The 13,018-nt window shown below is 27.1% G+C and overlaps 1 protein-coding gene across 2 annotated transcripts in view; it reads right to left on the reverse strand.

Moving 5' to 3' along the window:
- Positions 1 to 13,018, reverse strand: part of LOC142329262 (uncharacterized) — a 141,172-nt gene that overhangs the window by 15,000 nt on the left and 113,154 nt on the right. For both annotated transcript variants that reach the window (XM_075373686.1, XM_075373688.1), the window contains exon 3: positions 527 to 928. In XM_075373686.1, coding sequence (XP_075229801.1) covers positions 527 to 928 — 402 coding nt within the window. The remainder of the gene's footprint in view (positions 1 to 526; positions 929 to 13,018) is intronic.

A 13,018-nucleotide genomic window follows, 5' to 3' on the forward strand; every position in this document is an offset into this window, starting at 1 on the left:
ATTTCTAACAATGTTTTTTTTGTTTTTGGACTAAAGGTGTCTTAAAAAATCAACATTTGTAAAAATCCTAACACCAAAAATTTTGCCAATCACTAACTTTCCCTTTATAGCTAAGCTGCTGCAGCAGCAACAGAACTCTAGCCAGGAAATTAAAAATGAAGCACAACTCTAGATGGATTTTATTGTTATTGTATCTTTCCAATAGTAAAAAACTACACACACACACTTCACAGCATACACTTCATACAGTTGCATTTTGTTGGCAAGAGTAACAATGATGGATTCATGTTTCAACCGCTGCTTTACCAAACACTAAACAGAATCAAGGGCTCACAGGCATAAAATAACATTATAGATTGCTGGTAGCTAATATACTTTTGATGTGTTGCTATGGCAAATGTAGTTTTTCAACAGGCAATAAGAATAACTCCAACAATACAGTCTTGAATAATTATGTCTCTAGTTACACAAAAAATTCCACTTTCTATATAAAACAGTAATTGTACCAAAAATAAGTAATAAATACCTCAAAATTCTAAGTCTTGTAACATCTTTAATATGCCTATTTCGATGAGTATTACTGAATTCTATCCCAAAAACATGTTTAGGTACAGGCCAATATTGTATATCAAGTGCCTTTTTAAATCCTAATACTTGCATTAATCGTTTGCCATATGATGATCTGGTAAAACTGTAAGTAACAGCCAACACATCATCAGTGTGTATCATAATTTTTTCAGGATTAGCTATACGAAATGCAGCATAAAGGCATAAGGCATCAAAAAAACTAATTTCATTTACATCTTTCCCAGTTCTGTAAAAATGTACAATGTTTGGTACAATTTCTTCATAAAATGGTGGCCCTGAGTTATCCTGATTAAACCTGTACAAGTTATGCGCACTAGGATGCACTTGACATGGTAAATACCTGAAAAAAAAAGATTGATTACATTTTTAATTAATCATATTTATTTATTATCAAAACAATGTAATTTAATTATTTATAATACATCTGCAAAACTTTATTAACCATGACAGACAGTGGGAAAATTAATGACATGATTATTTTTTAATCAAACTAACTAAATTTAAAATATAACAGAAATTTTTTATTAACATCAAATACTTTCAACTATACATGAATAGTTTCATAGGTTACTAATGGTGCTGTTGGAGGTGCATTTTGATTCCAAAAATGCAACTGTTGCTGTACAATTTTCTTTTATGAGAATTCATTAAAAATATATATTTAAGATGTAATGGAAAAGAGTATTATTGTTAACTGTTTCTGTCCTAGTATACCAAATTTATGTATTTTTATTTGTTTCTATATATTTTAAAACTATAGTTAAAAATTATTTATCCTATTGTACATATATAGAATTTTGATATTTGTAAATCTAAAATTATTTTTTATTTGAATCAAAGAAATAACTTAACAATTAATTGCAAGTCTAAGTTACTGTTATCATGTTCATGATATTTATTTGAAGATGCATTCTATTTGGCCAGAACAAATTCTTTTACTTTCAGTACAGTTTATCTATTTATATGAATACGACAAATTAATATATTTTGTATTCATACATACACATGCATGCGCGTGCACACGCACACGCATACACACAAAGTATTGTCTTTATGTAATTAGTTATTTTTTCTGTGACAATCAGCAATAAAAATTATTTAAAACTATGAACTTTTTTTTAAAAACCAAACAAAACTAAGTTTGATAAGTTGAACATTGTATAGCAAAAAATATTTTCAATTAACCTTGCAAGCACCTTCGTCAACAGGTGCGTTTGCTGTTCTCACCCTGGTTTCAGATAATGCTATTTTGCGGACAAATTTTTTTTTTTTATTACTTGAACCCAGACTAAAAATGTTGACAAAAAGTGTATTGGATATGAATTATGTCTGTTCATTAGTAAATCATTCCATTTATAAATAAATAAATATATATATATATGTATATATATTTGTGTTTATACAAATTTTAAAATGTACAGGTATGTTAAGATGTGGTACCTTGTTGGTTTTTGTGTCAACAACCACATATATAAAAAGGATCAAATCTTAAACATGCTTGAAAAATATGACACATAACAACAACAAAAATTTTGATCAAAAACATATAACAAAATTCTAAATGAACAAATACAATTTACATCCAGTGCACTTTTTAATCATATAAATGTATTTTTAATCATGTCTTATAATCATAAGACATCTTATAATATTATATATCTTATATGGTATCGTATAATATTATATGGTATCTTATAATCAATAATTATATATGTCTTTCTAATCATATAATATGTGTCTACCAGTCAAAACTGCCAGACTACTAGCTGTCAGCAGGATGAAAGAGTATAACCAGTCAATGAAGATGATTGCGAGAACAACCGAAAAAACTTTGAAGTAAGTTAAACAAACGTTTTATTTATAAAATTTGATTTGGTTTGTTGTTTCAAAATTTTTCAGCTTTAAGCAATATCTTTATTTAGTAAACAGGTCCAAACATGGTAGTTTATAACAACTCTAATTTTGAATGCTATCTTTATCCTGCTTTTTTTATTTTTGTGAGTTTTATTTTTTGTAGTCATTTAATAGTTAATAAATATGTGTACTAGTTGAATGAGTCAGTGATTCTAGAAATACCAGTTCTTATATACTATACCAGAAAGGTTGTAGTTCCAATCCAAAATTTAAAAAAAAATTTATATATATATATATATATATATATAAACTTTGGACTCTATATATACACACACACACACATAAACTTACTTACTTAATTTTTCTTTAATGGACATACCTCTTAACATAGTAGAATAATTTTATAAGTATTAGTTAGCTTATTAATTTCCCCTAAGTAAAGCAATAAAAAACCTTTCTGTTACAAGTGGGAGTCCTATGTTAATATTTTAAGTTAAAATATGTCAAAGATTTTAATCAAATCTCATTCTGCAACTCTCATAACTGTTTTATGTTCATAGGCAATAGTAAATCTGTCACAGATAAGAGTAAAGTTGATACTTTTCATAAAAAATATATACTATTAATTATGCAATGCACAAAACTTAAAATAAATTTTTAAAGAAGGAGAGAAATTGATTTACTGGTTGATTTTATTTTGTGAAAAAATATTAGAAACAAGAAACAGAGAATGATAAATGAGGGCTCGCACAATGAAAAATAATGATTTTGATCCTTCTTCAAAAAATGTGAAACAATACATTTTTTAAATTAAATTTCTGATAACTGCAAAATAGACTGAACACATTTTAATAATGAAAACTTGTTGAAATTTCCCAAACTGAAACCATGAACCTCTAATAATAGTATAGTATACGATTTAGTCAACTCAAAAATCATTGCACTAAAGATTACTTTCTAACATGTGATTTGATCCCGTTAGTATAATTAAAGTGATTCTGAAATAAAATTAAAATACTTGTCACAAAATGATGAATTACCTACACAAATTTAGCTCAAAGTCCTTTCTCAAAATTCAGTGAATTATGTAGTAACAAAAATTATCAAGCTAAGGTTCTTGAGATTTGACATAAAATGTATTAGAATACATTTTTTTAAATTTAATTAGTCTACATTTAGCTGAAAATGTTTTGAGATGAATAAAACAACTTCTATTAAATAAAAAATTTAGTTTGATATGTCTTAAAAAATAATCATTTTCAAAGTTGCATATCAATGTGGCGATTTGTTTTTCATAACAATTAATAGGCAGTTTTAAAATAAAAAGCAGATATTTATGACAAAGCAAATCAAACTTAAATTATAATAAATATTTTTTATTCGCATCTCAATGTTATTATGAGAGATTGAAGAAAATGTTTTGACATAAATAAAAAAACTTTTTATGTATTTGGAATTTGATTTGTCATAAAATAATCTTATGGTATAACAATATAACTTTTGCAAAATTTAAATAAAGATTACGCTAAAGATTATGAAATAAAATAATTATACTGTTACTCAAAAATTAATGAAAGATGTTAGAATAGGTGTTGTAATAAGCACATGCAGTAAAAGGATACAGAAAATACAGAAACGTGTAAAAAAAAAAAAAATGTAAATATGAAACAATACTAAAGTGTTCTGTTGTTATAAAAAATAGATGATAAAAATTGCGTAATAGGAAAGAAATTGGATTCAACAAAAAGTGTCACAATCCCCTACTGCTGTTCACATTACCAATATAAAATTTCTCTACTAAAAAATATGACTACATGAAATGAAACATGAGTGTATAAAAACATGCCATCATGACAAATCATCATGTGCATTTTATGTAACTATGTCATACAATTTAATATTCAGCAAACCATTTTAATTAACATTCAGTCCAGATTACCATATAAAGAAGTTAAAATATATAAACCGGTTACTCTAATTATTTCCAATAAAACTTTTAATTGAGCTTTATAAAAATTTAATGAAAATCATAAAGTATTTTATTTAATCAAACTACGTCTAGTGAGATCACAATAGTCAAGCTGTTCGGTAGTATGCTACATCCAGTTTTCTGACTTATTATTACACCGTCACACCAATCCCTACCATATCAAAACAAGTTCTGTGAAATGTATGCAATCTTTCAGTTTATTTTCTTATTTTTTTAAAGGTACTTCCTAGCACTTACATTAAATTCTGAAAATCTACTGTAACTACAAAAAAGGATTACTTTCCAAAAATCAAACTCAGGGTTATTACGGACAGAAAACTTTAAATAATAAAAACTACAATAGATCTCAATGTGGACAATGACTACCAAGAGACAGTGTCATATTTTATTGAAAGATTCATTGAATAATAAGGATAAGGTACATAATCATACTGATAAGGTACATAATATTTACTGATAATGAGCTTATAACAAACATTCAAGAAAATGCCTGAGAACTTGATATAAAATGTCAGAAGAAATAAAGTAGGACCGCACTGAAGAACCAAGTCATGTCCAACCATGCATGAAGCTATCAGCCTTTCACATGTTGAAAACTAAGACATATAATTCATTCTAGAAATAAAAATAATATTAGGAACATTTCATAAAACTAATACTTTATACAATAATTTTTATTAAAATAAAAAAAAAAATTGCTGATGAATTTTGTAGCAGATAATTTCAATTAATAATTTGCAGATTAACATTTTATTTAGTATTTTTTTCTTAATACAATTTTCATTATTAACTATCAATAGGCCAATATTTTTTTTTTTACCCCAAGCAATTTCAAAACTCCTCAATGGTTCAACCTTCTTGGTATTCTGACAACAATGGAGATCCATATAAATCAAAGTGCATTATACTCAATACATAAAATTACTAAATGAAAAACTCATAAAAATGAATATTTCTCTTAGTAAATGATAGACTTATCATAAAATCTCATTGAAACTAAGAGTAGATAATTTTAGAAATACATTACTATAAAAGTTTTTTCAAGATTTCTTATGGATAACCAAATCAATTACTTCCTAAAATTGAGAATATTATTAATCAAAAACCATAATTCCGATTTTAGTTTAAATTTTAACTCTGGCTTTGTTCTAGTTTGAAACAGAATCAAAATGTGGATTGAAATATAGAGATGATTTGAAATATAAAGGACTTTTAATAGCACATCAATTTAAAATGCAAAAATACATATAAAAAAATTTATATTCTATTTATAAATAGAATTCACAGAAATTATTATGAATCGGATGAATTGCATTAAAATTTGGACATTGCAAAACTATAAGGATAACAAAAGCAACCACTTTAAACACTTTCCTTAAATAATCAAGGAAACAGTACGAAAACTTCAATCAAACAGCATCACAAAATGTAAAATGAATAAATAAAAGATATGATTATCATTAATAACATAACATGAAAAGAGTAATTTTTACCTTCATATTGTTTACCTTCAAATAATTTTACATTCATGTATTTGAAGGTAATGAAGTACAGAAAAATGATTTAAAGGTACTAATACAAAAATATAAAAATATATATATATATTTTTTTTTTTTGTCCAGTTATTTGACTGGTTTGATGCAGCTCTCCATAGATTCCATATCTAGTGCTAGTTGTTTCATTTCAGTATACCCTCTACATACTACATCCCTAACATTTTTTTTTACATATTCCAAACATGGCCTGCCTACACAATTTTTTCCTTCTACCTGTCCTTCCAATATTAAAGCGACTATTCCAGGATGCCTTAGTATGTGGCCTATAAGTCTGTCTCTTCTTTTAACTATATTTTTCCAAATGCTTCTTTCTTCATCTATTTGCCGCAAAACCTCTTCATTTGTCACTTTATCCACCCATCTGATTTTTAACATTCTCCTATAGCACCACATTTCAAAAGCTAATAATCTTTTCTTCTCAGATACTCCGATTGTCCAAGTTTCACTTCCATATAAAGCGACACTCCAAACATATACTTTCAAAAATCTTTTCCTGACATTTAAATTAGTTTTTGATGTAAACAAATTATATTTCTTACTGAAGGCTCGTTTAGCTTGTGCTATTCGGCATTTTATATCGCTCCTGCTTCGTCCATCTTTAGTAATTTTACTTCCCAAATAACAAAATTCTTCTACCTCCATAATCTTTTCTCCTCCTATTTTCACATTCAGCGGTCCATCTTTGTTATTTCTACTACATTTCATTACTTTTGTTTTGTTCTTGTTTATTTTCATGCGATAGTTCTTGCGTAGGACTTCATCTATGCCGTTCATTGTTTCTTCTAAATCCTTTTTACTCTCGGCTAGAATTACTATATCATCAGCAAATCGTAGCATCTTTATCTTTTCACCTTGTACTGTTACTCCGAATCTAAATTGTTCTTTAACATCATTAACTGCTAGTTCCATGTAAAGATTAAAAAGTAACGGAGATAGGGAACATCCTTGTCGGACTCCCTTTCTTATTACGGCTTCTTTCTTATGTTCTTCAATTGTTAATGTTGCTGTTTGGTTCCTGTACATGTTAGCAATTGTTCTTCTATCTCTGTATTTGAACCCTAATTTTTTTTAAATGCTGAACATTTTATTCCAGTCTACGTTATCGAATGCCTTTTCTAGGTCTATAAACCAACCTGGTTTGTTGGTTTGTTTTAAAATATATATATTTGATTCAAACAATACTTTAGAGTCTCCATATATGTGACGCTGAACATTGGACACACAGGTGCTGTATTTCTTGTTTATACAGTCAGTAATACCAGTCATATCTTAAAATTTTGGATCACCAGATCAGGTGGTATTCTTTATTAGATAGAACTTGTTTAAAAACAGAATGGTGGTAGGAACACAGTTTTTAATGAGCCAATAATATTAAAATAAAATTAGTCCTGCCACGCCTTAAAAGTCATCCTCCCATATAAAAAGACAAAGAGAAATTGTGTGCGACAGAATATTATACTGATAACCAAAAATGTTTCTATAGTTTAGATGGAAAAAATATAATATACAAAACTGAAATTTATATTTCAATCCCATACAGTTTCCTTAAAACAGAATGAATATGCAATAATAATTTACAGAATGGATATCAGTAAATAAATATACTTCATTACATCCAATATAAATACCTATGATGGTTTTTAAACTTTTTTCCAAAGCTGTTTATCTTTTTTGTTCTAATTTCATTCATCGCCATAGGATCATAATACTCATAGTAGGCTGACTCATTATTATTTATCCAGTTTAACCTGATACAATCATAAGAATTTGTATACTTCATGTACTATTATTCACTGTTTTGAACTTTTCTTGTTCTAATCAATAGCCTATAATAATATCTTCATTGTTGCCAATGTTATTTAAATAACATCAATATCTTCATTGTTGACAATAAATAAATAATATCTTCATTGTTGCCAATGTTGTTTAGCAGTGTCTAAATGCAATCATCCAATAGTGTTCAATTTTGTGTTTTTGCTAGTGAAGTAAAAGGAATCTTTACAATAAAGAAGATAAGTATAATGAATGTCAGTGATTATTTAATTGCAATATTTATACTGAACAGAATCACAAAACATGATAACACTTTAAAATTTCTAAAAATTATAAATGCTGAATAAAAACTATATTTTCAGGGTTTAATGGAACACAGAAGATTGTTTAATTTTCTTAAATTAATCCTATCCAAAATAGACAATAAAAACACAGAAAAAGATATGCAGCATTCTTAAGTATACAACTCATTAACTGTTTTAAATAGCTCAGTGTGTTGAAGAACTCAAGAAATTTTAATAAGTAAAAAAGACACTAGAAAGAAATCGGTAGCATTCACACAAATCAACAATCATAAACTTGCTGGCATTTTCATAAAAGGTTACTGTGCTACTTTATAATTAAAAACAAAATAAACAATATCACACAAAAACTAATAAAATTCACACAGAAAAACTCAAAAACATTGCAACATACAAAATTAGACTATAATGATCACTATACACATCAGACTGTTGGATCCAAATTTATTCACAGGTACAAAAAGGGCAATCAGTCAGACACTTCATACAACAGAATCAAATTTTGCATATATTATGGAAACAAGGCATACATATATACAAATATATTAACCAAAATAAGCAAATTTTACACATAAAACATAAGAATAAGATCTCATTACACTTTAACAATGTAAAATTTAATAACACTGAATTTTATAAAAACAAGACATAAAGTACATAAACAAAATATAAACCAATTATTTAATTTTATTATATTCTAAAACAGGTTTCCTAATCTCTTTCCAAGTAATTGGAATTATTAATAACAGTGTCACTAACAACTCTACTGATAAAGGAAGCATAACTGTCCTTAATAATTCCTTTGAAGAACAATTTCAAAAAATTTAAACCCACATCATTTATAATTTTTAACATTTCAAAATTTGTAACTACTTTAATATAATGAATAATATTAATTTTAATAATTTACAATATTAGATTCTATCTTAGTATTATTTTATTACTAGTGTAATTTTAGTTTTTTACAACTTTAACAAGTTTTTTGAGCAACAGTCTAAAGCTTGTATTAGATGGGTCCAAAATTACAAGAGTCTTTCTTTTATAGAATTTTGGATAATATAACTGAGTCTTTCAATAAGTGTAGATTACTGTTTTAATTATAGATGCATGGCTCCTGAAAATTAAACAGAAATAAGATGTAATAAGTAATATTTAACTGAATAATAATATTTATTTTAAGTAGGGCCATTTTAACACAGCAAAACTCTCTGAACAGCAATAGAAAGGAAAGGAACATTTCCAAATGATACCAGGAAAATTAATATTAAAAAATAGTAATAGCAAAAAGAGGTGGACAGATATAACTGACACCAGTCTACAAGCAATGAATGTAAAAATAGAAAGAAACAGAAAGAAATGGTAATAAGAATACTATAACAAAATTAAAAAAAAAGATAAGTGAAACAGCAGATATTTGGTAGAAAGAATGTTAATATATAAATTCAACAGCTATAGTAAATGTACTTAGATAAAGACCAATTAATATAATTAAAAAAATAAATATCTAACAAAACACAATACTAAAAATATTATCATATCTACAGATATACTCCTAATTTACTGCAATATTAAAACAAATTTTCCAATAAGCACAATTTCCTACATTTTTATCAACATTGTCAGTTACCCTTTTCCATGGTTTCTCACAGAATTGTCTTTCAAGTTTCTTCTCTAATTTGCCCAGTCCACGAAGCTCTCTGTAATTTCTGCCCTCAAATCACATCTAATTTTTCAATCTCTTCTGATATCCATCCAGATCTTTCCCTTGATCAAATTTACTTGTTTCAAATTTAACTTGTTTTGGTAAAAAATTTTCCTTATGTTATTTATCCTATTTATTTTCACAAGCCACTATTTAGGCCTTCTCACATCCAAGTTTTCTAATGTTATGTTCTTGATTTTTATCTACCTCTCGTTTTTTTTTTCTAAATCAATCCTTCTCAATTTGATCTCTGCTACTTGTACCTAGCTTCTTATGTCAGATACCCAAGTTCATTTGTCTATTGCATAATATCAAGATAAGGCTCATTTGACACTAAACATATAGTTTTATTTATCACATCAATATCTTTACCTCAACTTAATATCAATATCTTTAACTAAATAATTTTACCTAAACTGCACTACCTAACACTCTGGTTAAACATATTTGTCCTATTTCTTTAATTGATTTTATAAGTTAGGAAAATCACCCACAATGTTGGTATTTTTTCCATTTTTAATTGTTACATGACCCACTGCATTTACTTTTTGGAGTTGTAAATATTACCCAGAAGGTTCTGATTTGAATCCCAGTCTAGTAACTTTTTCACGATAAAAAATACATACAATATCTGTAGTTGTAATTTAGTATATGATATGGTCACTTAAATTTGTATTTAAGATAAGATTATTTAAGCTGGCATTACCCGATAGGAACTTCAGACAACAGGCTTATTCTACAGCTGTCAGATACGAAACAAAAGCTGATCAATCCACAGGTGATCAACCTTTCCTTTCAGTAGATTACATCAAGTATGCTCTAGCTTTACAAGTCCTGACTTCCTCAGCACAGATCAAGCAGATATTTACAACCAACCTCCTAAACTATTTCCATACAGCCCAAAATGAGGAACAACGATCAAAATTTTTCAAAAGAACCCAAAATGCAGAGAAAGAATCATCCAACCTTCATTCAGAAAATATTTCTATCAGTTCTTAATCAAAATTTACAACTTAATATATTAACAATGCTAATTTCACTGCTTTCCTTTTTTAATAATTCTTTACATTTCTGTGTCACATAACACTGTCATCTATGTCCATGATGAAAAATATGGAACTTATTGTAATTTTTTTTCTTGTTTTTAGCAATTGTAAGATTACATAAGTGACTTTAAAAGGGAAATATTTTTCAAAATGACTGTTTTAAATGAGACAGCTTAATATTCTTAACAAAATACTAGTTATTTTTAGTATTATTTCAAGCAATATTAAATGCAATCATTCAATTATAATTTTACAAATTCCCAGTCACAAGAAATATAAAAATAAATGTATATATATATAAAACATTAATACAACACAAAAGTTTGGGAGTTTGTGAGAAATATCCATTACACCAAACTTCATAGAAAAAAAATGAAAACCTACAACAGTATCATATTAAAAATACCTAAGATATGATATCAGTTATCTAATGGATAAGATGTGACCAATTAGTTAATAAATTCCTTATTATTATTGGATTTGTTTCTGGAAGTTAAGAAGTGAAATAACACATGATAAACAATGAAAATCTTCACAAATATGCAGGAGTGAAACTGGTTGATGAAAGAAAAAAGATTAGTAGTGTGTTCAAACTGAAAACGAAATATTTTGAAGATGAATCTACGGATTCCTATGAAGTAAAAACAAGATAATCAGGCAGCATTCGAACATTGAGTTACTGAATAGAATAACTGCTGGGCTTGCTTATAGATACAGCCAGAAGGGGCATGTTAAAAAATGCCTGCAGCCTGGAAACCAAGACCAGCATACCATAATAGGGAAAAGAGCTAACACATGGAGTTTTAATAATAGGAAATATTTGGTCACCAGTTAGAGAACACATAATTATTAAAATGGAATTAAATAATTATTTTCATGAATAATTTTATACAAGTTAATGCATGAAGTATAAAATAGTTCACAGTTAATTATGCACAAGTCAGTTTCATTTGCTGAAAAATGTAATATCCAAGCAACAGTTAAATAAATTTAATTAGAATTAATAAAAACAAATTCAGTTGTAGAAATGTAGATGTATTTTTTTTTTCTTAGATTAGGCTTTTGATTTTATCTTTATTCCACAGTATGGGAGTCTGAAAATGTCCTACGTCACAAGATTTTAAACATGGCAAAATTTAGTAATCAATATTCTTCTACATAGTTCTTAGCTTTACTTCTTTTGACTTTTTTCTTTTGGGTATTCTGAATTTTTATTAATTATGACAACAAACTTTATATATTATTTGTACTTTAGATATGCAATATGCAATCTATAAATAATATGCAGTATCACTATTAATATGCAGTGTCCCACTAAGAATCAGCAATTAGGTACAGAATAATATGATTTCTATTTTTCATCTGTTTTGCTTCAATAAAAATTATTTTTAAAAGTCTTTATTTACTATTTATTGTTTGTATTTACATAAATTTTCTCAGAATTAAATTCTCTATAAGTTCTGTTACTAAATCTTCCAAATTTATTTCATTTAACAAAGTTATTGTATTATAATCTAAAAAAAAAATTGTTTTTCGACGCGGAATTTTGTGTATTATCGAATATATTAAAAAGTACTGGAGTTACAGTTCTGGAATCTGTTTTATCCTATTTCCCAGCTCAAATTACATAAGACCTCTACTCTTTTTTGCTTTACTCATTACTCTTTAATTTGGATCTCAAAAATTACAGCAGGTTTATTAGAAGAGCTGAAATTCGGGAGAAATCTTTTCCTAGCGTAACTCGAAAACAAAGTGTTTCCTGATCTATGTTTATCAGAACTTTTTTCATTATTTTTACCAGTAGAGCATATCCTGAGAGTTTCTCCCTTTCTTCATGGGACATCCTGTATAATTTTATTATCTTAATATTATTTTATCGTCTTCAAGCGTTAATATAGTATTAACATTATGTTTTTATGAAATTTACCGAATACCAAGTTTCTGTTTTTTCTATACGAGTTCATAACCTTTTCCACACTAGACAACAGTTAAAAAAAAAAAAAATGTTTGACTAGGTTAAAAACCATGCTGGTTAGGTTATAGTTTCAAAATTATTATATAAAAAAGGAGTAACAAAAATGACACAACCCTTAGCACAAAGATGTGAAATTTACATATAGATAAATGTTACATCAATCTAGTTAAAAATAGCAAAACTGTAATCAAAGTTAGCAGCATGTGTTTGTTGAAACAAACTTGATATGCAC

The sequence above is a fragment of the Lycorma delicatula genome, chromosome 8, assembly GCF_047948215.1.
Source record: "Lycorma delicatula isolate Av1 chromosome 8, ASM4794821v1, whole genome shotgun sequence".
In the NCBI taxonomy this organism is placed as follows: Eukaryota; Metazoa; Arthropoda; class Insecta; order Hemiptera; family Fulgoridae; genus Lycorma; species Lycorma delicatula.